A 27,714-nucleotide genomic window follows, 5' to 3' on the forward strand; every position below is an offset into this window, starting at 1 on the left:
GTGCCCTTTCTCTGCCCCTGATGGACTCCTGCCTGCATATGCCCCGGGAGCCTCGTTCACCACCCACTAACCCTAAGCCCTTGCGGAAAGGGATGTGACCAGGGTTGGGTGCACTGGAGGCCTGAATGCGGATTTTGGCAGGAAGCCCCACCCCCAGCCCTCCCAGTGTTCACTCCCCTCTGACTCCTGGCCACAAAGTGGTCTTTGTTCCCAGGGCCTCTGGGCCTCAGTGAGTATCGCTTGGGCCTGGGAAGGCTCAGGCAGGGTATGCATGTGTGTTGTAGAGATTGGGAAGGGTAGTCCTTCTGCTGTGGCCTGGGCTGCCCACTCCTCTGAGGGGCTCTCACCATCACTGCCTGGATCCTCTGTCAGGCCTCACCTCCTACTGCATGGCAGGGGCTATGGCCATGGGGCAACCCCAGGCCCTCCACCACAGAGGCCACAGTATGGATCCAGGGAGGCCTGGATTGGCATCCTCGCTCTGCCTCTTCCGATTCTATGACTTTAAAAATCTCATGCCACCTCTTTGATCCTCATTCTCCTACTCTGTAAGTGGGAATTGAATTCCAGATTATTTACTGAACACTTACCGTATGCCATGCTTTCCTTCCCGGACACAGCAACCAAACGCCAGCCCTCTGGAGCTGACATCCTAGTGGGCAGAGGAAGATAGTAAATGAGATCACTAAGTTTTTACAAAAGTGAGATCTGTTAGATGGTGTTGAGTGCATGAAGAAAGATACAGAGTAATGGAGGTGTGGGAGGTGGTGGTGGGGTGCAGGGTAAGTTCAAACAGGCTGATTGGGGAAGATCTTCCTGAGAGGATGACATTTCCACAAGTTGCTGAAGGAGGTGAGGGAGGGAGTTTTGTGGATGTCTGGGGAAGTGCATTCTGGGCAGAGGGAACAGTCGGTGCAAAGGCCGTGGGGTGGGCACAAGTCTGGTGTGTGGAACAGCGAGAAGACCCGGGACCTGGAGTGGAGGGAGCTGGCGGAGGGACGCGTATCATCTGGCAAAGTCAGGGAGGCCGAGGGACTGTCACTTGTGGCAGGAACTTTTGCTTTTACTCTTCACGGAGTGAAATGAGTTTTTACTGCTCTAGGCAGCCACCGCCAGGAAATAAAATGGTTTCATTGGTGACTCCCCAAGACTGTCATAGGGTAGGAGGAGGTAGGAGGCTGGAGGGGGCCCATGACTAGGAGCTTAGGAGCTGTGTAACCCTGGGTAAGTCCCTTAACCTCTCTGTGCCTCGTTTTCCTCATCTAGAACATGAGGATGACAATGGCACCCACCACGTAGGATTATCGTGAGGATAAAGCGGTACTAATTTTTAAAAGTTTATTTGTTATTTTGAGAGACAGAGAGAGAGCAAGCAGGGGAGGGGCAGAGAGAGAGAGGGAGAGAATCCCAAGCAGCACAGAGTCCCATGCGGGGCTCGAACTCACAAACTGTGAGATCATAATCTGAGTCGAAAACCAAGAGTAGGATGCTTAACCGACTGGGCCCCACCCAGGCACCCTTAAAGTGGTAATAATTTTGAAGTTCATAGAACACGGCTTGGGTTCAAATCTTGACCCTGCTTCTTACCATTGGAAGTCAGGTAACTTCTCTGTGCCTCGGTTTCCCCCTCTGTAAATTGGGAATAACGATCATACCATCTCAGAGGGTAGTGAGGATTAAATGAGACGATGCTTATAACGTGCATAGCACAACACCCAGCACTTCATCAAAAGGAGTTGCTACCATTATTAATCTATGAAAACTTTTCTAACGAGGTCAGTAACGGGGACAGGGAGAGAACTCCCGTGTTTCATGGCTTGTGTGTACCCTATAATGTTAACTAGATTCCTCATACCAACCCATGAGGCGGGCCCTTGCCCCCCACAGTGCAGAGTAGAAGCCTGGGGCTCAGAGAGGAGAAGCGGCTGGTCCTAGATCCCTAGCCAGTGGGCAGCAAGGTTTAGAATCAGACTCTGAAGTTGGCCTAACTCCAAAGTCCGTCCTTCCTTTTTCCATCGGACCAGCCATGCCTGCAGAGGTGGGAACAGCGGAGCTGGGGCTGGTAGATCCCAGGTGGCCTGTGGGAGCAGTGAGCGGCTGCTGCCCCAGGGTCAGCAACGGGCCCCTGAGTACTGTACTTGAATGCAGTCAACGTTGGGCCCAGAGGAAAGTGGGGCCCCCCTTCTTATCAGTGCGGGGCTGGGCTGGCCCCGTTGGTGGCTGGGTGTCACGCAGTCATTTCCTGTTCGCCCCAGATTGAGCCTCGGAACATGTGTTTTCTCAGTGGCCCCCCCTCAGAGGCCAAATGCTCCCTCCTGGAGACCCACAGAACCAAGCTCAGTAGGCTGAGTCTGCCGCCCCGCCCTCCCGCGCCCCTTTCTTGCTTAGGCGGGATCCTGGCACAGGCGGCCTGGCCAGGGGCAGACTTCCTTTGCCCTTTGTCAGAGCTCAATAGCTCCCTGGAGCCCCAGAGAGACAGGGATAATGAAGGCAAGTTAACAAAGCTTTCAAGAGAAATAAAATAAAAAAGAAGCCCACCCACCCACCCCTGGCTGCAGCGTGGGGCCTGGGACCAGGTGTATACCCTGCACTGGGCACTGCGTGTCCTCGCTCCCTTCTGCTCCCTGACGGGGCCAGCCCACATCTGCCGAGACAGGCTGGCTTCGCTGCGGAAATGCATTTCCCTCTGAAGCGAGTTCTTACAGGACGGATTGACTGAAGGCAAAAGCTCATAATTGCCCATTGCTGGAAGGAGGAGACAGGAAAAAAGAAACATGCGGATAAAAATATCTCTGTTTTTATGCACGTTTCCAGCTGAAAATTGGTGAGAAAGATGTTTTTGAAAAGCCTTCATCTCTAGGCATATAATTACCAAGTCCCAGAACAAAAAAAAAAAAAAAAAAAAAAAAAGACAGAGCGGGAGAGAGTGAGCACGTTGTGCTAGGGAGGAGGACAAGGGTCTGAACCCCCATAGAATTTTCTATAAATAATTCCCTCAAATTCTCAAGACTGGCTTGGCTAAAGCCAGCAGTGGGGGGATACACCCCCATTTTATGGATGGAGAAATAGAGACTCAAGTCACGCAGCCAACTGAAAATTCTGGCCTTGCCTTGATTCTTGGTTTGAAGGCTGCCTTGGTTTCCCCCCACCCTGGATGCTCATGAAAGTGGGGCACTGTTGCTGAACAGGCATCAGCAAATGTTGTCGCATTTCTCGTGGGTGCCTTCCTGAATATGGTACGGGGTCTTGGCTATCCAGGAGCCTCTTACCCAGCAACTGGCTGCCTTGAGTGGCCTCAGTCTCCAAGAGAGGTCATCAAGGCCACACACTAAAATGCACATGCCTTTTCTAGAGAAGAGTCTCTCAAGTCCCAGTTTATTGCCCACTGACTCTTTGCACACAGTCGTATGAATGTCAGTTCGCAGCACACCTGCCAGCCGGAAAAGAGATGGCTCACAGCCTGAGCCCAAAGCCAGCAAAAGAATTGTAGAAGGGAGGGAATAGGGGTCACTCAGGGTTGAGACAGGTGGTCCTGACACCTCTGTCCCAAGGGGGTCATTGTGGGCCGATGTGGCCCCGTATGGTTCAGCGGAGCAAAATCTGAACATTGGGGTGTACAAAGGGAGGAGAGGCCACGTGGAAGCCACACGTGGAGACACCCCAGGACATGGGTTTTCTCTTTCAGAGCCAACATCCTGCAGCCTCTGCTTCGGAACCCAGCATTTGGGGATCCCACCGTTCCTCACTCTAGGTTTCTAGGTACTTTGTTTTTGATATCAGGGCCCAGAACACCACCTTAAACCGACTGTTGTTTCATACTCCCTTCTTGGGGGTCCTGCTGCACTGAATTTGGTGAACTTGACCCTCTGCTTTCCCGGTCCTTTCCTTAAGAGATAATCTCTCCCCTCCCCGCAACCGCCTCCCTGGAATCAAACCTGGAGCCGGCAAGCTTATCTCGGGTCCTCCCAGGACAGCCCAGGAGAGAGGGATTTTCCAGTGACAAGTATCTCATTTGCAGGAGATGAGACCAATTTTAATTCTGGAATTTCCCACAATGAAATATCAGAGATGTTCACTGTCACAGAGTTGATAGAAACCAGTCTTTTTCATTTTATTAGCTCAGAAACATCTTGTTGAATCTAAATGAAGTGCAAATTAGGGAACCGTTACGGGAGGCATTATACTTAATGGTGTGTTGCCTCAATTGGTGGTGGCTTGTATGAACAAGGGCCTGGGGGATGAGGTGGGGGCAGCTAGTAAGCAAAGCTGCTGGGGGCCCAACTGCAGGGGCCCTGGAAATGGTTTGGGGCTCACCTGCTATCTGATTTGTTATTTGCCACCTTCTGGCAAGCAAAGGGAGCCTAGCCTTGGTCTGGAAAAGCAGAGCGATGGGGGAGCTGGGTAGTTTCTCAGTGGCTAGAGCTGCAGGTGGTGAAGGGGCTCACCTTCCTGAGGTTCTGGCTGTGCTGTGACCCCGACCTCCTGCTGAACCTGACCCAGCCCCAGCCTGAGCCCCACTTTGACTCTAGAGCAGTGATTTTCAGGGGGAGGGGGTTGGGTGGGGGCACTATTGCCCCCTTAGGGGACATCTGGCAATGTCTGGAGTCATTTTTGTTGTCGTGAGTAGGGGTGGGGTGCTATTGGCATCTAGTGGTTAGAGGGCAGGGATGCTGCTAAGCATCGTACAGTGCAGAACAGAGCCCCCCCCTCCCCCACCATGTGGAATTATCTAGCAAAAAAAACATCAATAGTGCAGAGGTTGAGAAACCTGCTGTAGTTTGACTGATTCTTTTATTTTTAATGTTTATTTGTTTTTGAGAGAGAGAGGGAGACAGAATGTGAGTCGGGGAGGGGCAGAGAGAGAGGGAGACACAGAATCCGAAGCGGGCTCCAGGCTCCAAGCTGTCAGCACAGAGCCCAACGCGGGGCTCAAACTCACGAACCATGAGATCATGACCTGAGCCAAAGTCAGACGCCCAGCTGACTGAGCCACCCAGGCTCCCCCAGTTTGACTGATTCTAGCTGAGCCCTGACCTTGGCCCAGCCTGACTCCACCCCCTGCTGAACCCTAATCTGAAAAGGACCTGGCTGGGATGGGATTTGTGCCTTCTGCCCCTTGCAGGGGCTAATTCCTCATCAACTCTGCTTCCATGTGCCTCCGCAGAGGAGTCAGAAGGGAAGATGGGTGCTGTGAGTTAGGTCTTGCCATGGCCAGAGGCTTGGGGAGAGGAGTGGCTTTCCCACAGCTGGTGAATAGCTGAGCCCGAGTCTGCACTCAGGATGGGTTGAACCCTGAGCTCATCCCCTTAACACTGGGCCGGTCTGGAGCTGCCTGAATGAGGGCAGCAGGAGGGCTCTTCTTCATTGGTGGGTGGGGGTGTGTGCAGGCTCACATGAGGCCTGAGGAAGCCTTGGAGACCCATGGGACATGTCTGGTGCTGGGAGGGGTGGCCCCCGAGTCAGCACGGGAGAGCCTGCCAGCCTGATGGTTTGCCAGTTGTCTTTGCCCATCTCAGTCTGGTGCTGAGGAAGAACCTGGAGAAGGAGTGTGAAAAAAATAACCTGGTTAAGGGGGCCGGGAATGTGGGGTGACAGGGGCAAAGGGGCCTGGGGTCAGGTCCTGGCTCTTGGCAGAAGCTTCCTTGGCCAAGAACTTTGCCCCTAGGAGTCTCAGGTTTTCTCATCTGTCAAGTGGAAGTGATGGTAACATCTCCCTCCTCCCAGGGTTACTGTTAGAAGTAAATGAGATATAGGGGATAGTGTGGATGGTTGGTGCATGATGTGTGAGCCCCCCTTCCCCCCTGCTGCCAGGGCATAGAGGAGAATCCAGAGTATGCACAGTGTCTAAGACAAACAAGTGCTGAGGAGAGGCAAGGGCTCAGGCATTATCACAGAGCAGGTAACCTGAAACCTTCCAGCTTCAAACTCTTTTGAGATGCACAGATAAACTCATAGGAAATGAAGAGGGTGCATTGGAGAAGAGATAAGGGTGGCCTTCATAACCACTTCTGTCAGTTTTGCACTGGAAGTCTGACCAGTGCAAAAAGGCAGGTAAAAGAAATAAAAAGTATGACATTTAGAAAGTAAGAAAAAAAACCTGTCATTTTTCACAGGCAACAGAAAAGCCCAGAGAACCTACAGATAAACTATTAGAATTAATACGGGAGTTTTAAAGGTCAGCATACAAAATCGACTCTGTTATTATATATCAGCAACAAATGATTAGAAAATTAAATTTGAACAACAATCCAATTTACAATAGCATTAAGACACTTCAAATATCTAGGAATATATTTAATGAAAGATGTACATGGTCTTTGCCCATGGAAGTATACAATATTCTTGGCAGAGATTAAAGAAGACAAAAATAAATGAAAGAGTAGATCATGCTCATTGATTGGAAGACCTGATATTGTAAAGATGTCAACTGTCCACAAATTGGTCTGTAAATTTAGTACATTTCTAATCAAAAAATGAAGAGAAAGCTGAAAACCAGCAGGATGCATGTAGGCTGATAAGCTTCCTTACTGGGGTGGCAGCAGGAATGAAGGTGTTTGCTGGTCTGGCAACCAAAGGCTTAGGTTTTAATAGCTTAAGGATACAGGAGATGATGTCCCTATACCTTCCCTAGTTGGAACTCACACCCCAGCATAAAGCCAGGACCTTTAAAAGGTCCTCAGCGCAAGTGGGGACTTGGAAAATACCCACCCATCTACCAAAGAGAGAGAATGTCTGTCTCAGCTAGGTCTTGAGATTTGGGTTTCCGAGATGTGCCCCTGGTATCTGTTGAAGGTTGTGATTCACACTACTCCCCTGGTTCCAGAACCCCTGAGCCAATATTTCTATAAATAATGCCTTGGCAGGCACTGAGGGAAAGGAATTGCAAATTCTCTCTGGACCCTGGAGGGACCTGCCTTCAACCAGGCTGAATAAGATTCCCACAGATGAAGCCCTACTAGAGATGAACTCACAATCCAACAATTACCAAACATACAAGGAAGTAGTTCACCACGAGGGAGAGTCATCAGACATCCCAGACAGCAGAAACACCTCTCAAGAGTCTGAAATAATAGAAAAGTGAGTAATAGATGAACATTGCAAAGATTTAAAATTATTAGAGACCTGTAAGGTGCACTAGATAAGGAAAGAACAATATATGACAAGGATATAAGCAAAAGAATCAAACACAACTTTCCAAAACCAAAATTGTACTCGTTGAAATTAGAAACTTATTGAAATTGGGAAAATTTGAATATGGAGTGGATTTTAATTAGTAATTTAATAATTAAGGAATTTTTTAAAAAAATATTTATTTATTTTGGGGCACCTGGGTGGCTCAGTCAGTTGAGCGTCTGACTTCAGCTCAGGTCATGATCTCACGGTTCGTGAGTTCAAGCCCCACGTCGGGCTCTGTGCTGACAGCTCGGAGCCTGGAGCCTCCTTCAGATTCTGTGTCTCCCTCTCTCTGTGCTCCTCCCTGGTTCACACGCTGTCTCTCTCTCAAAAATAAATAAAGATTTAAAAAAAATAAAAAAAAATTAATTTATTTTGGGCAGAGCACAAGTGAGGGAGGGGTAGAGAGAGGGAGACAGAGAATCGAAGCAGACTCTGTGCTGACAGGCTGACAGCAGTGAGCCTGATGTGGGGCTCGAACTCATGAACCGCAAGATTAGGACCTGAGCTGAAGTCAGACACTCAACCAACTGAGCCACCCAGACACCCCAGGAATCATTTGTTGTAAGGTGTGATAGTGATATTTTTGCTATTTAAGAAACGTGTTCCCACTTTTTTTAATACATACTGAAATATTTAGAGTGTAATTTCATCATATCTGGGGTTTGTTTTAAAGTATCTCAACATAAAAATACATGGGATAAATATGACAAAGTGTTAATAATTGTTAAAACTAGATGTTGGGTAAAGATGATTCATTATACCAGTGGTTCTCAAACTTCAGTGTGACACAGAGTTGCCTTTGCAAAACACAAAATTATTACATCTACACAGAGGAATCTGGAATATATAAAGATTTGATAACAAGAAAACAAACAACCCAATTTAAAAATGAGCAAAAGGTTTGGATAGATATTGCACCAATGAAGATATATATGGGTGGCAAATGAGGAAAAGCGTACCACATCATAGTCATTAGGCAAGTGTGCGTTAAACCACAGTAAGAAGGGCACCTGGCTGGCTCAGGCAGGGAGAGCATGTGACTCTTGATCTCAGGATTGTAAGTTTGAGCCCCCGCTGGGTGTGCAGTTTACTTAAAAATAAAGTCTTTAAAAAAAACACAGTAAGAAGCCTCTACATATCTGTTAGGACGACTAAAATTAAAACAACAACAACAAAACAAACAAAAAAAAAACAATCCTAGCTGAGATTGCCAAATACTGGTGAGAATGTGAAGTAACCAGACCCCTCCTACATTACTGGTGGACCCACAAATAGTGCAGCCATCCTGAAAAGCAGGTTGGCAGTTTCACACAAAGTTAACCTCATCCTTACCATGTGACCCAGAATCCCATCCCTGGGTATTTACCCAAATGGAACAGAAAGTTATGTTCAAACAAAAATCTGTATGCAAATATTTATTATGCCCCCTGTGAAACTGCACCAAACTGGGAAGAGTGGAAATGTGTTTCAGTAGGTGAATGGCTAAGCAAACAGATGCATCCCTTCAGTGGAACATCTGTCAGCAATAAAGAGGAACAAACTGGGGCTCCTGGGTGGCTCAGTTGGTTAAGCATCCGACTTCGGCTTGGGTCATGATCTCACGGTTCATGAGTTCGAGCTCCTCATTGGGCTCTGTGCTGACAGCTTGGAGCCTGGAGCCTGCTTTGAATTCTGTGTCTCCTTCTCCCTCTGCCCCTTCCCTGCTTTCTCTCTCTCTCTCTCTCTCAAAAATAAACATAAAAAAACTTTTTTAAATAAAAAAAGAGGACCAAACTACTGATCCATGCAAAACAGGAGTGAATCCCAAATGATTATGCTAAATAAAAGAAAGTAGACTTAACAGCCCACATACTTACATGATTCTATTTATATGGCATTCTAGGGAAGCCAAGAGTATATATAGAGAAAACAGATCAGTGGTAGTTGGGGGCTGAGGGTTGGGCAGGGACTGGTTGGTTACAAAGGGGGCAGCAAGGGAAAATTTGGGGGGTGATGGAATTATTCTAAATCTTGGTTGTGGTGGTCAGGACACATTTCCCAAAACCCAGAGAAGAGCACACGACAAAGAATTTTAATGTCTATAAAATTAAAAAAATAGATGAAAATGTTAAGTTAGGGTAATCTACTAAAACATGTACACATGCAGATTGCTGGACCCCCATCCTCAGAGTTTCTAATGTACTACGTCCTAGGTGGGACCCGAGAATCTGCGTTTCTGACCAGCTCCCAGGGGTTGCTGGTGCTGCCGGTCTAGGAGCCATGCTTTGAGAACCTCCGCGTTGTACTATTCTGTTTTCATTATGTTTGAAATCTGTGAAAACTTCTTAAAGCGAGCGTTTTCTAGAATTAAAGCTAAAGGAGACACACTTCTCGCAGGCTGCCAGAACATCTGAGAATGTGAACTGTAAACTATCAAGTGCAGTCCTCATGAAGGAGTGCTGAGTGGGTCCATTCGACTGAGTTTGCTCACGATCAGCCCCGTCTCACCTGTGCCGTGGTGCCTGCATGGGAGAGAGTTGCCAGTCCTGGCAGTTGTGCAGGCACAGCTCCCGGGTGGTGGGGCCCCAAGACCTGTGCTCTAATCCAGATGGCGCGACTCCCCAGCTGTGTGACTGTGGGCCTGAGTTGTCCGGCTTGGGGCCTCCGCTTCTCTATCTATACAGTAGAATGACACTTAACCACAGGATGGCTGTGAAGCCCCAGTATGTGGTGGTGTTCAGAAGAAGGTTATTCCACTCAAGGGCAGAGATGGAGCCTCCTTTGGGAGGAGAAGCCATGAGGACCCCCCCCCCCCCCCCCGCTGCCGCCCAGCAGATTCAGTTGGAGCCGGTGGCAGGAAGGAACCCCTTTTACAGGTCACATCCATGAAGCAGAAGAGTCCCAAGGCAGAAGGATTTCACCTGCATGGAAATAAAAGTGGAACTCAGGGCCTTTTCTCTTTCTTGCTTGCAGACGATGGACCTTACTCCAAAGGGGGCAAGGATGCAGGAGGGACCGACGTGGCCCTGGCATGCCGCAGACAGAGCATTCCAGGTGATGAGCCTCTTCCCCTTCCCCTTTCTCTGTCCTGGAGGCACAGGTGGCTCAGAGCGGGGGGCGGGGGGGGGGGGGTCAGACGTCAGTGGCTCTGCCGATAACTCACTCTGTGACCTTAGACCGGTCACTTAACTTCTCTGATCCTCTTTGTGTAAAAAGGAGATGATCTTACCCAGCATTTTGCAGCCAGGTGCTCTGTTTACCAAGCGTGGGTCTCATTTGTATTGGAGCTGGGGGCCTGGAATTGTGCCATACTGCCCGCTCACCCCCCCATCTGTTGACAGAGGAGTTCCGCGGGGTCACCGTGGTGGAGCTGACCAAGAAGGAAGGCAGCACGCTGGGCCTAACCATCTCAGGTGGCACCGACAAGGATGGGAAGCCCAGGGTCTCCAACCTGAGACCAGGGGGGCTCGCAGCCAGGTGAGGAGTGGGCTCCGTGGGGCAGGAGGAGGTGGGCAGGGGCCAGTGGAAAAGGTACCAGGGCTGTCGGTAAAGCCATCAGTCAGTTGTTTCCGGGAGCGCCCAAGTGCTCCTTGGAGGGAGGCCTCCGGTGGTGGCTGTAATTCTAGGCCCCAGCTTCTTCTCTTCCCCTTTATTCAAGGGGCTGGCTCGACCACAGCATCCCACTCTTGCCAGGCCCTCCAAGCTTTTGCACATGCAGTTAACTTGCCAGAAGGTTCCCTGCTGGCAGCCTCCTATTCATCCATCCACACTGCCTCTGGGAGGCCCCCCGTACCCCAGGCCCAGGCGGCTCCTCTGCTCTGCTCGCATGGCCCTGCGTGCCAATTCTGCACACATCGCTCTGGATTTTCCTGTCGTCTGACCTATGCGGGTCCCTTGGATCAGGAGTTCCATGAGACTTGGGGGTTAACTTCTCTGTTGCCACCTCTCTGGGCCTCACACAGGGCAGGCACCGGTAGCGTCCAGTTGAATAGAACAGAAGATTAGTGGTTAGAAGCCAGGGTGAGCTCTAGGAAACAGCAAATAAGGAGATGATCCAGCCACTCTGTAGGCTCCTCTGAGGCTGGTCGGAGCCTTAACTATGAGGGCAACACCCCAGCAGGAGGAAAAGCAGGCAGGCCGGCATCGGGGGAAATGCCAGGCCTGGGTGTCAGACAGGTGTAGGTTAGAATCTGCGCTCTCTTACTGACCCGCTGTGTGACCCTGGACGATGTCTGACCTCTCTGAGCCACTGCTTCCCCATCTGTGACATGGGGATTCGGAGATCATAAGGATTCAACAGAAGAGTGGGTGTGAATGCTGGCACCTTCACCGTGCATGTGCTCTGGCCTCCTTGCTCCCAGGAGTGACCTGTTGAACGTGGGCGACTATATTCGGTCAGTGAACGGGATCCACCTGACCAGGCTCCGCCATGATGAGATCATCACCCTGCTCAAGAATGTGGGCGAGCGCGTGGTGCTGGAGGTGGAGTATGAGCTGCCCCCGCCCGGTGGGTGCCCTTGGACGGGGAACTTTCTCCACTGCCTTAGTCATGGGTAGACACAGCTGCCTCCCTGCCAGCACCTGGGTGGTGGGGACCAGCTGGGTGGGTGGGACCTGAAGACCGGCCTATGTCACACCTAGGGACTTCGGCTGCAACTGCAGTGTGGTGTCACCAGGAGGTGGCAGGGCCCTGTTTATAACCCGTTGTCGTTTTTTACGTGTAGCGTCCAGATTTCTTCCTCATGGCGGGGGGGTGGGGGGATGGTTTGGGGAATGGGGGCTGAAACAGTTATTCCCAGCCCTACTGGTGTCTTCACCCCGCCGGGTTGCACAGAGTACAGTGGGCAAGGGTTTAGCCTAGCTCTGAATTTTCAAAGCTGGTCTAAAGTCTTAAGATTTGAATGACTGGAATTCAACCCTGGCCTGAGCCCATAGCCATGGACTCACATCTGAGTTCTGTCGTGGTCTCTGTGTGAGCCTGGGCAGGCCTCTCTCTAAGTGGGTGTTAAGGTGAAGGGTCCCTTGAAGTCTTGCTTGTCCTACCTGTAAACTGGGGTGGGGGGAAGTTTACCCTCCCTGTAATCTCTGTCTGGTCACCCAATTCTCCCAGAATGAGCTTTGGGGATGTCTGTGGCTTGGTGATGTGACTGAGGTACTCAAAGGAGCCCTCTATTTCTCCCCAGCCCCTGAGAACAGCCCAGGGATCGTCACAAAGACAGTGGACGTCTCCCTGTACAAGGAGGGCAATAGCTTTGGCTTTGTCCTCAGAGGTCAGTGTAAGAGTCATACTTGGGGCCAAGAGGTGGGAAGGAGGCTACCGCTAATTCCATGTGTGAACACATGTTTTGCTTTAATGGGTTGTAGGGATAGGTATATGGATAGATAGGATCGCTTCTTGCTTCTGATTCTAAAGAACCCAGGGCCATTAAGTCAAATGTTAAATGGAAACATTTGCCAAGCAATGAAGGGTGCATGATTGCTGGGAGTGAGATTGAGAACAAAGTTTGGAGCTGCCTAGCAACCAGGGCAAAAAGGGAAGTAGGATGAGATCATAGGAAGGGAAGCAAGCCATTTAAGAAAGGATTTCGGTCACGTTCCCTACTTTTTGTTCCAGCTCTGGGGATTTACGGTTGGTATCTTACAAGAGGGCCCGTGAATAGAAGGGACAGGTCCTAAAACAGAGTTAGTTAAGGGAGCCTGGTTAGGGGCTGAGTTGGGGCCTCTAGGCATCAGGGAAAGAGTGGGTAGATGACTGATTCCTCTTGTTGAGTTCTGTCCAGGGGGTGCCCATGAAGACGTACATAAGACCCGCCCGCTCGTCCTGACCTGTGTCCGGCCTGGCGGCCCTGCAGACAGGTGAGCCTGAACCAGAAGAAGCCATACAGCCTTTCCCTGCCCTGACTGCCCCCAGCTCCTCTGTGAAGAAGGCAGACCAGAAACCACTGTTCTCTAGATGAGCAAACTGAGGCTCAAAGAGAGGACACACCTTGTTCAGAGTCACTTGGACTTGTTGGTGGAGCAGGACTCAATGCCAAACGTGAGAGACCCCAAGATCTTTCCTCCCCAACAACCTACTGTCTCAGGGGTGGGGAGGGAAGCTAGCCTTGGCATTATGTTGTTCTTCCCTTCCCTGGCTTTAGTTTTCCCCATCTGTGGCATGGGGCAGATACTACAGCCCCTAGGAGTTGCTGTGAGAGATTTGGGGGCCCTGTTAGCAGTGCCGCTATGGCCTCTATAATGCAGCCTCTGGAGTCCTGGCTGTGCCACCCTGCCTGGCTCTGCCTGGGCATAGCCCAGAAGGACCAGGCAGGCAGGGCCAGGAGATGAGAATGTGGGAGACGAACATGTCCAGTTCCCAGCACCTGATCCCTGACCTCCCCAGTGGGAGAGTCTTGGCCATTTTAAGAGAAGCCTGGAACGGCCTTGTCAGAAATCTAAACCCATTCTTGGGACAGAGGCTGTGATGAGCTATTCATAGAACTTCCCAGAATAGCTTTGGCCATCTGTTGGGGCAAGCACTCCAGGGTGGAGATTTGACCCAAACCGAGGTGAACCCCCACTCAGGCCCCTCTTCCGGGGCCCCTGCTGAATTTGTTCCCAGGTGCATTTGTCACCAGGCCAGAATCACTGCTGAGGAGCCAGAGTGGGGGCAGTGAGAGCGGACCCCATGACGGGAAGCATGAAGCCTCCAGACCACCCCGCCCCTGATGCTGTGTGGCCCTGACAGGGCTGGTGTCCTTTCTGGGCACTGGCATTCTCTTGTATCCCTGGGGCGTTCCCACTCAGACGTTCTAGGGTTGAGCTGGGGCTATGAATTTATTAAGCACCGAGAAAGGGGGGAGCTGTCAGAGCTGGTCGCTGGTCCCAGCTATCCTTACCTGCCTGCTTCATTTATTCAGCCGCTTACCCATGGACTCCCTCCTACGTTCCCTCACTCATCATTCCATCCCTTTCTCCTTCACCCACTGCCTGCCCCTCTCTGTCCCCCGTGCCCCAACCTTTCCCAGCACCCTCTCGGGAGGGCTGTACACAGTGCTCATTGAGGCCAGGCTGGCTGACCAGGCCCTTCCCTGCAGGGAAGGTTCCTTGAAGGTGGGCGACAGGCTGCTCAGCGTTGATGGGATCCCGCTGCACGGGGCCAGCCATGCCACTGCCATGGCCACGCTGCAACAGTGCAGCCACGAGGCGCTCTTCCAGGTGGAGTATGATGTGGCCATCCCAGGTGAGTTGGGGGTCTGAGGACTAGGGTTGGGGCAGAAAGAGGCCCAGGGCTTGGGGCAGGGGGTAGCAGACCCAAATCCTCACCACTGCAAAGGCTCTGTGACCTTGGACCAGCACCTAGCCTCTCTGAGCCTCTCTGGGCAATAAACACTATGTGTCAGGCATTGTTTGAGGTACTGGAGATCCAGGTGAGAGCAATACAGACGAGGCCTCTGTTCTCAGGGAGCTCACCTTCTAGTGGGGAGAGGTGGACAGTAAACATAATAAATCAAGTATGGAAGGTGTCAGATAGCAATAAGTGGCATTCTAAAAAAAAAAAAAAAAAAAAACATCAGGGAGAGATGGGAAAGGCTAGGGGAGAGAAAGGTGATGGTGGCTGGACCAGGCTGGTTGCCTGAGAAGCATAGATAGGTTGCATTCAGGAAATATGATGAAAGTCGATTTGGTCTGATTTGCTGACGTTTGGACACAGTGGCGGGGGTTGGGCAGGGGTGTCGAGAGCACAAGGAGCTAGGTTTCGTATTTAAACCACTGGGTGGGTTAATGGGGGTGCCATTTCCTGAGATGGGAAAAGGTTGTAGACAAATGGCAGGCTCTCCATAAGTGGGAGCACCTTAGTGTTGTCTAGCAGAGCTGTGGGGTCAGAGCCCCTCAGAGCTGAGTTCCTGACCCTCCTCTGCTGCTGAGTGTTTGTGTGAACTTGGACAAGGCCTTTACGTCCATACATCTCAGTTTACCCGTCTGTAAAATGGGTACAGTAATCCCTCCCCAGCAGTGGGGGTTAAATTGAGATAGCCGGCTGAGGCTGGGGAGGCAAGCGTTCAATGTTTGCATTTCGAACTCTTGTCTCCTTCCATGTGCCAGACACAGTGGCCAATGCTTCGGGGCCCTTGATAGTGGAGATAACCAAGACGCCTGGGTCCGCCCTGGGGATCTCGCTCACCACCGGCTCCCACCGGAACAAGTCAGTCATCACTATCGACCGCATCAAGCCAGCCAGTGTGGTGGACAGGTGAGGCACACTGGGTACTGCCCCCGTAGTGGCCAGGGATGGACGGGGGAGAGGCCACCTTGAGCTCTCTCTGGCCAGACCAGCCTCCCCTTTCATTCTCCCGCCCGGCCAGGAGTGGGGCCCTACATGCTGGAGACCACATCCTGTCCATCGACGGCACCAGCACAGCACACTGCTCGCTTCTGGAGGCCACCAAGCTCCTGGCCAACGTGTCAGAGAAAGTGCGGCTAGAGATCCTGCCAGCACCCCAAAGTCGGCGGCCCCTGAAACCGTCAGAGGCAGGTGGGTCCCCTTGGAGGGTCTCAGCCTCCAAATCTGAGGGCAGATGGGGAGGATTGCACAGGGTCCCAGAGGCCTAGGACTGTAGCCCTGGGCAGGCTAAAATTTACTGGAACAAATGTCCGCTCCCATGGGGAAGCTCAGACTGTCAAGTGCAGCAGCCGAGGCTGGGCCGGTGGGGCAGAGAAACAACTTGAATGTTTGAGTGTTGACAGTCTGCTGGGGTGGGTGTCCCAAGGCTGTTTCCGTCACTCTTTGTATTAATAGAAATACAACGGCTAGACCAAGGTTGGGGACAGTCCTTCTGTGCTCTGTGCTACTCAGAGCTTAGATCTGGGGCTAAGCTTACGGTCCTCAGCAGGACCAGAGGGGGCAGCCAGTCAGTCAGGAGGACCGAGAGCCCAACCTTTTGAGGAGTTGGGGGCTCCCAGACCAGAGCAGAGAGCTGGGTGTGAGGCAGTCCAAGAGCAGTGGAAGTAGGTAGTCTAAGAGACCAGAGGGCAGAGCTGTACTTGGGGCAGGGAAGTGCCTCTAGCATTCCAGACCTTGGGCTTTGGGTTCAAATGCCAGCGCTGCCCCAGCTGAACAGCCTCTGCATCTCTCAGCCTCCATCGCCTCGTCCGTAAATGGGAGTGAAGACCCCACATGCACAGGCTTGGGAGAAGTTAACCGAGGTAGAGGATAGAGCACAGCCCAGGGGTGTGAATCCCAGCCTGGCACGCCCGATTGATCATCTGGGAGAGAAAGAAACCCCCCAAATAAAATGCGGGGAGACAGGCGTTGGGGAGGGTCCATCTGTGTGGTCTCTGCCAGGGTCTGAAAAGGCCCCATCAAGCCACAGCCAGGGCCTGACACGGAAGGCTTTGGGGCTTGAGCTGGAGTCACATGTGGAGCACCTGCTGTGGGCTGGGGCTTCCCATGGGTCGCCTCCTTTCATCCTCGGGACGAGTCTGTGAGGTCAGTATTGCTGTTATTCCACTTTCCAGAGGAGGTTGAGGCAGCTGAGGCTCAGAGAGGCACCCCTGAGGTGCCTCATGAGGGCACACGGCTGCCGACAGCCCTCCTGGCCCTTGTGGGCCTCTGCTAGGTGCCAGGCACTGCTCTAAGCATGTCCTATGTGGTAGCTCGTTCACATCCTCCCCGTTATCCTGGGAGGCAGCCACTATCTTAGCCCCATTATACAGATAATGACAGTGAGGCACAGAGGGGCCAAGTGGCCTGTCTCAAGGACCTGGCAGCTGGCTCCTGAGTTGGCTTGTGTGCCGTGCTCTCCCTGTGTGGGATGGAGGTGCTGCACAGGGGGTGGAGTCACTGGGTTGAGATAGCTGGGTTCTCACTCATCCGTCCATGGACACGTTGCACCAGGCTGGCCTCCCCCAAAAGCCCCACAGCAGAAGGAAGAGCCAAGGCGGGACCTGGGGCAGTCTGGGAGGAGGTGTTGCATGGCAGCCGGTTTAGAAGATCTGGTGGGGCAGGTGGGGGAGGCAGGATCGCTGGAGTCCCGTGGGAAGCAGATGGAGGAGAGTGCAAAGAATTCATCTGGGGGTAAAGCCTGCAGAAGTTTGGAGGGCAGGGGGCAGGAAGCCAGAGCAGCTTCAGACTGCATTGCAGGTGTGAGCAGACCTCGGCCAACTCCTCGGCCCTGGAGCATAGGTTGCCTCGAGAGCCCAGCATGGGTGGAAACAGCCAGGCCCTAGTGCCCCCATGTGCTCAGCCCCTGGCCAGGGCTGCCCAGGCCACAGCACTGCAGTAGATCCTAAAGGCGCAGGGGCCCAGTGGGGTCTGCCAGCTGCACTGCCCAAAGCTGATAGGCCAGTTCTCAGGCTGGGCCTGCTTTCCCTCCCATCCTTGCTGCCGCCTGGCTGAGAGCTGAGCACAGTGCCTGGCACGTAGTGGGGGGGTTCGGGACACATGAGCGGCATCCGAATGAATGCCTGGCTTGGCTCTGGGGAAACTCGGGCTGTCTGGTCCTGCTCTTCTCGCTTCATCTTGCAGATGGGAGCCTGGCCTCCAGGGGAGCGTGGTGAGTCCAGACTCGCTCAGTCCCTAACACCTGCACCTCTGTCTCCTCTTCCTTGGGTCACAGTGAAGGTGCAGAGGAGCGAACAGCCACATCGCTGGGACCCCTGCGTGCTCTCCTGCCACAGCCCGCGGCCCGGCCACTGCAGGACGCCCACCTGGGCCACACCTGCCGGCCAGGACCAGAGCCGATGTAATGTGCCCATCTCACCATGGCTTGTGCATGTTTCATAGGGGAGGAAACCAAGATGCAGAGAAGTTAGGGGGTCTGCCCGGTATTACCCAGCACATTAGTGGTGACGTGAGCCTGGCAGCTGGGTTTCACCAGGTCTGTGAAAACCCTGCAGTCTTTGAGGCCCAGAGTGGGAGAGACTTACCTGAGGTCACACAGCCAGTGGTTGAGGTGAAAGGGGGAGTGCGTCCCCATGTCGCCTTGTGCTGGGGTGGCTGCCTAGCACCCACTGTGTGGCAAGGTGGCAGGCCCTTCTGGGATTCACGGGGCTGTGCTCTCATCTCCCCAGCCTTGTCCTCGACTCCCTTTTCCTCGCCGACCATGAATCATGCCTTTCCCTGCACCAACCCCAGCACCCTTCCCCGTGGATCCCACCCCATGAGCCCCCGGACCACAATGGGGCGGAGGAGGCAACGAAGAAGGGAGCACAAGAGCTCATGTAAGTAAGCCATGGGCTCTTCCCTCCGCTTTGAGCTACGTGTATGCCTGATCCTGAGAGATTTGCCGAAGAATGGGGGCATTTGGGGCAGGGCCCCAGTTCTATGTTTGTGGGGTCATTAAATAGCATGAGTGGTATGCCAGACTGCCTTGGATGGTTGGGTAGGTTGTGCAGTGTACAAGGATGCACCTGATGAGTTCCAGTTACTTTGTACATTTATTATGGAAAATTCCCAGCAGGTGATAGGACCTCACCATCAAAGAGGCACCTCACCTTAAAGTGCCTTGAGGAGAGGATACCTGAATCTGAAGAGCTTTCCTCTTTCAGATTTTCACAGAGGTCTTACAGGAACTCCATTTCATTTTCTTTCGTTCTGGACTCGTTCTGATCCATTCAAGGAGAAAGTGTGAGCGTGGTGCAGCTACGTCTTTACCAATTCTCTGACATTTTTTAATTTCCCCTAAGACAAAGACATGCAGGCCTGAGGCTAGCCATCCAGCATGTGGTAATTTTCACATTCAGTCTGTATGTATACATACACATATACGTGTAGACATACACACATATATACACACACGTATAGATTTCTACTTACCTTTTGTTTATAGGCATTTCTATTTGCAATCACTGTATATGTAGTTCCCTTTTGAAATGAAGGTATAAGTATTTTAAAAAGTGAGTGAATGTAAAGACAAATAGTAGTGAATGATAATGCAAGAGACGTGTGGAAATAGCAAAAGTCACGAGAATGCCAAGAGTTTTGAAGTCTTTCCTGGGAAAAGTCCTTCCTTTGTTGATGTAGAGAGTTTATCCAGCCTTCTGCTCTGTGAGTTGTAGAGGCCTCCAGGAAGGATGAAAGGTTAACTGGGCTGTTTGTAATTGAACCAGGTGAGGGAGAAGAGGAACACAAATCTCCTGGAAAGGAGCTAAATACAGTTATGAGCTTCCTGGAAGCCAAGGTGAAAATGGAAACATTTCAGAGTCAGATGAGAGATTAAAATACGTCTTTACCAACCTCCTTTGTCAACCACCAAAGCTGGAGGTGTGTAGGTAAAAAGATTCAGAAATGCTGTTCATAGGCAGGGGCATGTGGAGGCTAAGGGCTCTTGGGACCCCTTTACCTGTCCCTTTCCTAAGATGGATGAATAGTAAAGTATTATTATTATTATTATTGATGATAACCATTAGTTAATTAGTTAAACGTTTTGAACACCTCCTATATACCAAGCACCATTCTTATTATTAGGGATGGAACTATGAAAATTATAGCAATACAACATATGCAACAATACAATATATTACACAGATTGTAACATGTAATATAAAGTATAACAAAATAGTAATAAAGGCATAATAGTATAATAGAATTCATAATAGAATTAAATATAATAAATTATATTTAATAAATGGTATCCAGTGTCCCTATTAATAATACAGATATTTTTATATCTGGAATATAAAACAATATATATTAAGTAACATAATATATCAAACAGATATAAAATTTTCATATGACCCAGCAATTCCACATTGATATATGCCCAAGAGAAATGAAAATATATGTCATGTCTACCCAGAAACTTATACATGAATACTCGTAGCAACATTATTCATTTTAGCCAAAAGGTGGAAACAACCCAGATGTCCATCAAGAGATGAATGGATAAGGGTGCCTGGGTGGGTCAGTTGGTTGAGCGTCCAACTTTTGGTTTCGGCTCAGGTCGTGATCCCGGGGTTGTGGGATCGAGCCCCGCATCGGACTTCTCGCTGAGCATGGAGCCTGCTTAGGATTCTCTCTCTCTCTCCCTGTGCCCCTGTCCTGCTCTCATGCACACTCTCTCTCTCAGAGAGAGAGAGAGAGAGAGAGATATGAATGGTTAAAGAAAATGTGGCATATTCATACTGTGGGATGTTATTTAGCCTTATAAAGGAGAACCTTGAAAATATTACGCTTAGTGACAGAAGCCAGACACAAAAGACCACATATTATAGGATTGCATTTACAGGGAATGTCCAGAATAGGCAAACCCATAGAGAAGAAAATAGATTAGAGGTTGCTTAGGGCCAGGAGAGATGGAAGGATCTGGAACACTAGCTAAAAGGAATGGGGTTTCTTTCTGAGATGATGAAAGGATTCTACATTTGATTGTGCTGATGGTTGTACTACGTTGTTAATATACTATAACACACTAAGTTGTACACTTTAAATTGGTGAATGCTATGTTAGGTGAATTGTATCTCAATAAAGCTGTTACCAAAAATAGCATACTACGTATTATGGTATTATACTAGCGTTAGAACAACACTAACCCAACGTAACATCACAATCCTCTGTTTTACAGAGGATTTTACAACATCACATCACACATCACAATCCTCTGTTTTACAACATGGCAGTCCCAGGAGCTGTCTCCCTTAATCCTTGTCACGGCCCTGCTGGGTGGGAATCCCCCACTGTGCAGATGAGGAGAGCACTGCCCAGAACAGGCTGTGACTCCCTGGGCCCCTCACTTGCCCGTCTGACTCCAGGTTCTTGAGCCTAGGCATGGGTTGGTTCTGGCCCAAAGGGCTCTCTGGGACTGCCCACCTGACAGCCATGCCCACCTGTCCTGCAGTGTCACTGGCCTCCAGCACTGTGGGGCCAGGGGGACAGATCGTGCACACGGAGACCACGGAGGTCATACTTTGCGGAGACCCCCTCAGCGGCTTCGGCCTCCAGCTCCAGGGTGGCATCTTTGCCACCGAGACCCTTTCTTCCCCTCCACTCGTGCGCTTCATCGAGCCCGACAGCCCAGCAGAGAGGTGAGCCAACTTCCCCTGTCCCGCTGGGCCTGCCACTCTCCAACTCAGGGCTCACAGACAGCCAGGGAAACTGAGTCACATGCTAAGCCTGGCTTCACAAGTGTATCTCGTTCCGCCATCCCATCAACTCCGTCATCAGCCCCACTTTACAGATGAGGAAACTGAGGTGCAGAGAAGCTGATGCATTGCCCAGGGTCACGCAGCTTGTGAGTGCCCCAGGACTGGAACCCCTGTCTGCCTGAAGCCAGAGTCCTCTATATACATATCTCCTAAGGCACGCATCACCCCCCTTGGGCAGACAGAGAAGCCGAGGCCCAGCAAGTTCACTCCCTTAGCCAGAGTCACGTGCTGAATGGCCTGAGGATGTACAGCTGGTATAGGGCCGAGCTGGGAGTCATACCCCGAGCCTGCCCCTGCATGGCATTCCTGTCCCCCGGGGATAGCCATGCTGGTAACGGAACTTCTTCTCTCCGCGGGGCTGCCCGGGATTCAGGTGTGGGCTGCTGCAGGTGGGAGACCGGGTCCTGTCCATCAATGGTATTGCCACTGAGGACGGGACGATGGAGGAAGCTAACCAGCTGCTGCGGGACGCAGCACTGGCCCACAGGGTCGCACTGGAGGTCGAGTTTGATGTGGCAGGTGAGTGAGTGTCCCTACCTCCCCCTTCGCCCTTGGGGACCCTGTGCTCCCTCCTGTCCTGTGCTCTCGCCCGGTGCACGTGCTCCTCCACCCCCACCCGACCCCCCCGTGCAGCGACCCTTCTGCCTGAGCATTTGCAGCGTGTGCCTGAGCACCAGCACCAGGAAGGCACTGGCCGGGGAGACAGGAATTCTGCACACCAGTGGGAGCGTTGATGAGGGAGTTTTGTGCCGAAACAGGACCAAGGGAGGGCAGAGGGGGGCTGAAAACATTCCCTGCCCCTCTGCAGGGCTTAGGCAAAGAACCCCACACAAAAGCTCAGTTAGACGTTCTGGTCTTGTGATTTCGACATTCTGTGACTTTGGATACTCCCTCCCACCACCCATCCTCAGCTTCCCCAACTTGAACTGGTGAATAGAGTCCTACTACAATGGATATTGTTGGGTTAGATGAGATAAATCGTGGAAACACCCAGCTAAGGCCCGGCACGTAGTAGGTGTTTGGTAGATTGTTACTGGGTCTGAACTGGGTTGGCTGGCCGTCATGGGGCCTGGGCGCCAGCCCCAAATCTGCTCTGACCAGATGGGTTGTCTTGGGCAAATGCCAGCTCACCATGCCTCAGTTCTCTCATCTGTCAGGTGGAAGACGCAGGATGGGGTTGGGATGGTGACTTTTTGCAGTCTCTCCCAGCTGGCCTACTGGGACTCCCTGAGTCTTCTCCCTCAGGGCTCACATGAGTCCACGTGTGTTTGCCTGCAGAGTCCGTCATCCCGAGCAGCGGTACGTTCCACGTGAAGCTGCCCAAGAGGCGTGGAGTGGAGCTGGGCATCACCATTGGCTGTGAGTCTCTCCCCGCCATCCAGTCCCCACGCCGAGTGAGCCTCCTGCTGGGGGGAAGCACACACCTCCAGCCTAGAAGAGGGGGGTGCTCCAGGTGGTGGGAGGGCTGGCTTGGGTTCCCTCTGCCTGCAACGCTCAGCTCTGTGTCCTTGGGCGACACCCTAGCCGCTGGGAGCATCAGTTTCCCGTTCTGCACAATGGGAGTTTCCTGGCCATCTGGCTCTCCCAGTGGGATTAAGTGGCTTGTAAGGCACCAAACATGTGGGCCAGATTGGTTTTTTATTTGTTTTTTTTGTTGTTGTTGTTTTTTACCTTCACATTCCCAGTAGTGGGAGGATGAAAACAGAAGAGTAGAATGTACAAGCATAGGGACCTTCAGAACCCTCCCATGGCTTCATCCTACTCTGAGTAAAAGCTGAAGTCCTCACGGCTGATGAGGCCTTTGTGATCTGGTCCTAGTGATCTCTGACTTCATCTCCTGCCATCCCTCCATCATGCGCCACCAGCCACTGCTGGCCTCCTGGTTGATCCTTGAACATACTGTTCCTTCCAGCCTCAGGGCCTTTGCACTGGCTGTTCCCTCTGCCCTCTTCCCCACCATTTGCTCAAATGGCACCTTTGGAAGTCCTTTTCTACCACCCCGATTTACACTTGCCCTACCCTCCACATGGCCCCTTCCATTCTTTCTTTTTCTCCACAGCATGCTTTATCAGTTGACAAACTATGTACAGTTGGCCCTTGAACAACATGGGTTTGAACTGTGCAGGTCCACTTAAACGTGGATTTTTTCCGGTAAATACAGTAAGTCCTGTAAATGTATTTTCTCTTCCTTAAGATTTTCTTAACATTTTCTTTTTTCTAGCATACTTTATTTTAAGAACACAGTATGTGATACATATAACATACAAAGTACATGTTAATCAATTGTGTTATTTGTAAGGTGTCCATTCAACCGTAGGCTATTAGTAGTTAAGTTTTGGGGGAGTCAAAAGTTAATACTCAACTGCATGGGGAGACAGCACCCCTAACCCCCACATAGTTCAAAGGCCAGCTGTGCTTTAAAATGTTGTTGATTATCTGTGTCCCCCGCCGGACTGGTAGCCCCAGGAGGGTGGGGATCTTTGTTTTGTTCCCTCTCCCTCTCCCTTGCACATACATAGTCGAGATTCAACTGTGCCCTGGGGATCCTGAAGGGAAAGACGTTGGGATAAGGGGTGGAGACACCCCCCGGCTGGCTGTAGCATTGCCACCCCCACTGCCCTGCTGAGGTGACCTCCTGGCAGGTGTCCACTCTGGCCAGGGCAGCACACACACTGGTAGGCTGACCCCAGGTCAGGCAACAGATGCTTGGACCTCGTTCCCCAGGGAGATTCAGGGAACCCCAGAGAACAGAAGACCAGGATTGCAGTCCTTGTGTGAAATGATCCTCAGTCCCCACCCTGGGCTTGACAGAGGGTGACTGCAGCTCCTTCCTTCCCCAGACTCCACAGTCAATGGAGGTGGAAGTTTAAGCACTCTGGGAGGGGAGAAGCTGCTTCCAGCCCAGGAACCTCTGGGTAGGGCTGCCAGATACAGTTGCACAAGTTGTACATGACACAAGGATGCCCATTTGAGGTAGACTTACAATTTTATTACATCAGTTGGAAGAGGTGCCCTTGTCTCATCTGCAAAGATGCCACATGGGCTAGAAGAGGCTCCTACCATCTGGTCACTAATGGGAAAACCCATTCGCCCAGATGGATTCTTTCCGCAAGAAAACTTAGCTATTCATGCAACACCCATTGTCTTAGGTCACGTTTCCCCAGAAAGAGCTTCTTAGACAGAGTTATGTTCCGGGGGTTTGCTGAGAAGGGCTCTTGGAATCACCACCTGTGCGAGGTGAAGGATGTGGGGCTGGGCAGTTGGAGGAGCTGGGTTGTGATGCGACCACAGCAGGTGGCTCAGCCAATCCCACGGAGAGCCCGAGGGCCAGGAAGGCTTTGGAAGTTGTCCTGAATGAGGCTGGGAGCCAGGCCTTTGCACCTCTGTTGGACCAGGCTGTACCCAGGAGTTGCATAACCTTGGGTGAGGCTGTTCTCTTGGTCAGAGGCAGTTTCCAGAGAGGGAGCCCCCTGTGGGCCATTCAGCTAGCACTCCCTGCAGATGGGAGAAGGGAAAACTCAATTGTGGAAGGGTCACCCAGTTCCTGGGTCCTGGCCCTGTGCCAGGTGGGAGGGAGTCCCTGACACAGCCCCTGAAGGAGTTCGCAGTTTGCTGGGGGATGGGCTGAGCAGAAGGGAAAAGCGCTGATGTGGATTGAGCACCTGTTATGTGCCGGGATCCATGTTAGGTTTTGCTTTGTCTAGTTTGATCTCATGACATCTCCATGAGTTCTGTGGCATCCCCCCCCCCCATTTTACAGAGGGGAAACTGAGGCAGAAAGGGGGCTGATTTGCTCACGGTCACCCAGACAGGAAGCAGTGAGAGCAGGACATGCTCTAACTCCTGACCCCTCCAAACTCCCTGAGGCTGAGGTGGTCAAAGGTCAGATTCATGCTTCTCCCCCCTCCCCCCCCCCCAGCGACCAGCAGGAAGCGAGGAGAGCCCCTCATCATCTCTGACATCAAGAAGGGCAGCGTGGCACACAGGTAGGGCTGGCCCTGGGCACAGGGCAGGGGGAGTAATCCAGGGGGAGTAGCGTGTGCCAGCCTCTTTCTGTCCCCGACCCCTGCTCATGCAGGACCGGCACCCTTGAGCCAGGAGACAAGCTTCTGGCCATCGACAATATCCGCCTGGACAACTGCCCCATGGAGGACGCTGTGCAAATCCTGCGGCAGTGCGAGGACCTGGTGAAGCTGAAGATCCGGAAGGACGAGGACAACTCCGGTATGGCCCCTGCCTGGCCCGGCCGCCTCTCGGTCCACCCCCGGATGATGGGTCCCCAGCTTGCAATTTGAGGTTCCCTCTGGCCAAGGAGGGAGGGAGGCAGGCTGCTGGTGCAGGTTCCTTGAGTGAACAGATGCAGGGAGGAGCCCCAGCACAGATGTCTCACCATCCCTGGGGCTGCCTGGATCCTCTGCGCCCAGCACAAAGCCTAGCAGAGGGGACCTCCAGGGGGCAGCAGCGAGCAGATGAGTGGGCGGGGCAGGGATGCCTCAATGACTGCACCCTGCAAGGGCAGTGTGTGAGTGAAGGAGTAAAAGCTGTGACATCTCTGAGGCCAGACAGGTGACAGAAGTGAGTGAACTGGACAGAAGGTAAGAAAAATGTATACAGGTTAGGGAGGCAGTAAGGAGGGGTGAGGCTTGTGGTCCCTGGAGAGCCAATCCCTTGTTCAGAGAGGCAACTCCTACTCTGGGAAGGATGCTGTCTTGTGGGCAAAACTTCTTCTAAGTTTTCTTTTTTAAAGAAAGCTTGAAATCTGGTTTCTTCTTCTCATTATCGTTATTTTGTGTCATGCATGAAATCTATATTTTAGAGTGCTGGGTTCATGGTATTTGGGTGCCAGAAAACATTTCTGGAGGCAGAAGATGGCATCAGGGTCCCCGGGTTGTGCCATCCAAAGTCATGGCAGGAGTGAGTGGGTGAATTAACAAATGAGTGAGTGCGAGTGGGAGTAAGGACACCAAGGTGTTGGGGGCTGGGGGTGTCCATCTCCTGGATCCTGCCCCACTGCACCCCACCCTGATAGGTGCCACCTTTGCAGATGAACAGGAGACCACAGGTGCCATTAGCTACACAGTGGAACTGAAACGTTACGGGGGTCCCCTGGGTATCACCATTTCGGGCACAGAGGAGCCTTTTGACCCCATTGTCATCTCGGGCCTCACCAAGCGTGGTCTGGCTGAGAGGTGAGCCAGGGTTCTGGGGGGGGATGCATGGGGTGGGCCCAGAGACTCTCATGGGGCAGGGGTTGTACTTTGAGAACAGCTGAAGTGGATTCTGACCTTGGTTCCAACGTTGACATTCTGGGTGACATCAGGACTGTCCCTTCCCTCACTGAGCCTCAGTTCCACAGAGGTAGACCAGCCCCTCCCTGGCTGACCTCTCCAGCTTCAGTAAGTGCCAGATAAATGTATGCCAACTCTCCTCTCTCTCCCAATGTGGAGATTCCTGGAGATTTCTGGAAAGTCAGCATTGTGAGCCTTTTTGGAGCACCTGCTGTGTGCCTTCAATCCTGGCACAGCATGGGGCTTTTCTGCAGGCATTATGGGCCCCCCTGCTGTCCTCTCCTTTGGGGAAGGTGTGAGAAAGAGGGTGCCCCAGGCTGGCCAGACTGGGAGGAGCAGGTGAATCTGGGGCCCAGAGGTAGAACAGGGCCCCATGGGGGTCACAGGGAGGTGGTCCCAGTCTGGGCGAGATGCAGCTTTCTCCAGACACTGAGAGGAACTGGCTGTAAAGGGAGAGACTGGTCAGGCCTGGAGGGGGCAGGCTGGGCCCCTGGGGGAGGACACAAAGCAGGAAGGGCCACGTGGTGACGGGGTGCTGCAGTGGGACGGAGGGGCCTGAGGAGTGTGGTCCGTGGCTCCCTGTTGGTGTCCTTGCTCCCGGAGCGCCCCCTGCTGGCCCACTCCAGGGGCCAGTGTGGATGGTTCCCACCTCAAGTATGTTCATCTACTCCCACGTTTACTGGGTACCTACTATGTGGCGGCTCATTCTGGACGCTGGGAGCACAACAGACAGTCCCCCGTGCCCTCACCGGGCTGATCTAGCTTAGTGCTGTCTAGCTGCAGTGTGATGCGAGCCACACATTTAATTATCAACTTCCCGGTAGCCATATTAGAAAAATAAAGAGAAATGAAATGAATCTTATGTATGTATTTATTTCAACACGTAATCAATATACAAATGATTAGTGAGATAGTTCACACTGTTTTTTTAATTGTGTCTTCAGAATCTGGTGCGTAGTTTGCCTAAGTCAAGGCGTCTCAGTTTGTGGCAGCCATGCTATGGGGCCCAGTAGCCACAGGCGGCTGCCGAACTGGACAGACCTCCCTCCCTCACTCAGCCTGCCACCGCCCTGACTTACTCAGTCCCCTGGACTCCTGGGGAGCTTGGTGGGCGGTGCCCACCTGCAGCTGCTCTCCCTGCTCTCAG

The 27,714-nt window shown here is 52.1% G+C and overlaps 1 protein-coding gene across 4 annotated transcripts in view; it reads left to right on the forward strand.

Moving 5' to 3' along the window:
• The window catches only part of GRIP2 (glutamate receptor interacting protein 2), a 95,236-nt gene that overhangs the window by 54,318 nt on the left and 13,204 nt on the right, over nt 1–27,714 (forward strand). For all 4 annotated transcript variants that reach the window (XM_019433639.2, XM_019433640.2, XM_053897195.1 and 1 more), the window contains exons 2-17: nt 10,129–10,209; nt 10,497–10,632; nt 11,517–11,662; nt 12,339–12,425; nt 12,936–13,011; nt 14,232–14,377; nt 15,241–15,388; nt 15,501–15,670; nt 17,754–17,879; nt 18,208–18,357; nt 20,973–21,159; nt 21,653–21,798; nt 22,558–22,638; nt 25,199–25,265; nt 25,358–25,503; nt 26,324–26,468. In XM_019433639.2, the coding sequence (XP_019289184.2) occupies nt 10,129–10,209; nt 10,497–10,632; nt 11,517–11,662; nt 12,339–12,425; nt 12,936–13,011; nt 14,232–14,377; nt 15,241–15,388; nt 15,501–15,670; nt 17,754–17,879; nt 18,208–18,357; nt 20,973–21,159; nt 21,653–21,798; nt 22,558–22,638; nt 25,199–25,265; nt 25,358–25,503; nt 26,324–26,468 (2,038 nt within the window). The remainder of the gene's footprint in view (nt 1–10,128; nt 10,210–10,496; nt 10,633–11,516; nt 11,663–12,338; nt 12,426–12,935; nt 13,012–14,231; nt 14,378–15,240; nt 15,389–15,500; nt 15,671–17,753; nt 17,880–18,207; nt 18,358–20,972; nt 21,160–21,652; nt 21,799–22,557; nt 22,639–25,198; nt 25,266–25,357; nt 25,504–26,323; nt 26,469–27,714) is intronic.

The sequence above is a fragment of the Panthera pardus genome, unplaced genomic scaffold (genome assembly GCF_024362965.1).
Source record: "Panthera pardus isolate Hobbes unplaced genomic scaffold, ASM2436296v1 HiC_scaffold_8, whole genome shotgun sequence".
Lineage (NCBI taxonomy): Eukaryota > Metazoa > Chordata > Mammalia > Carnivora > Felidae > Panthera > Panthera pardus.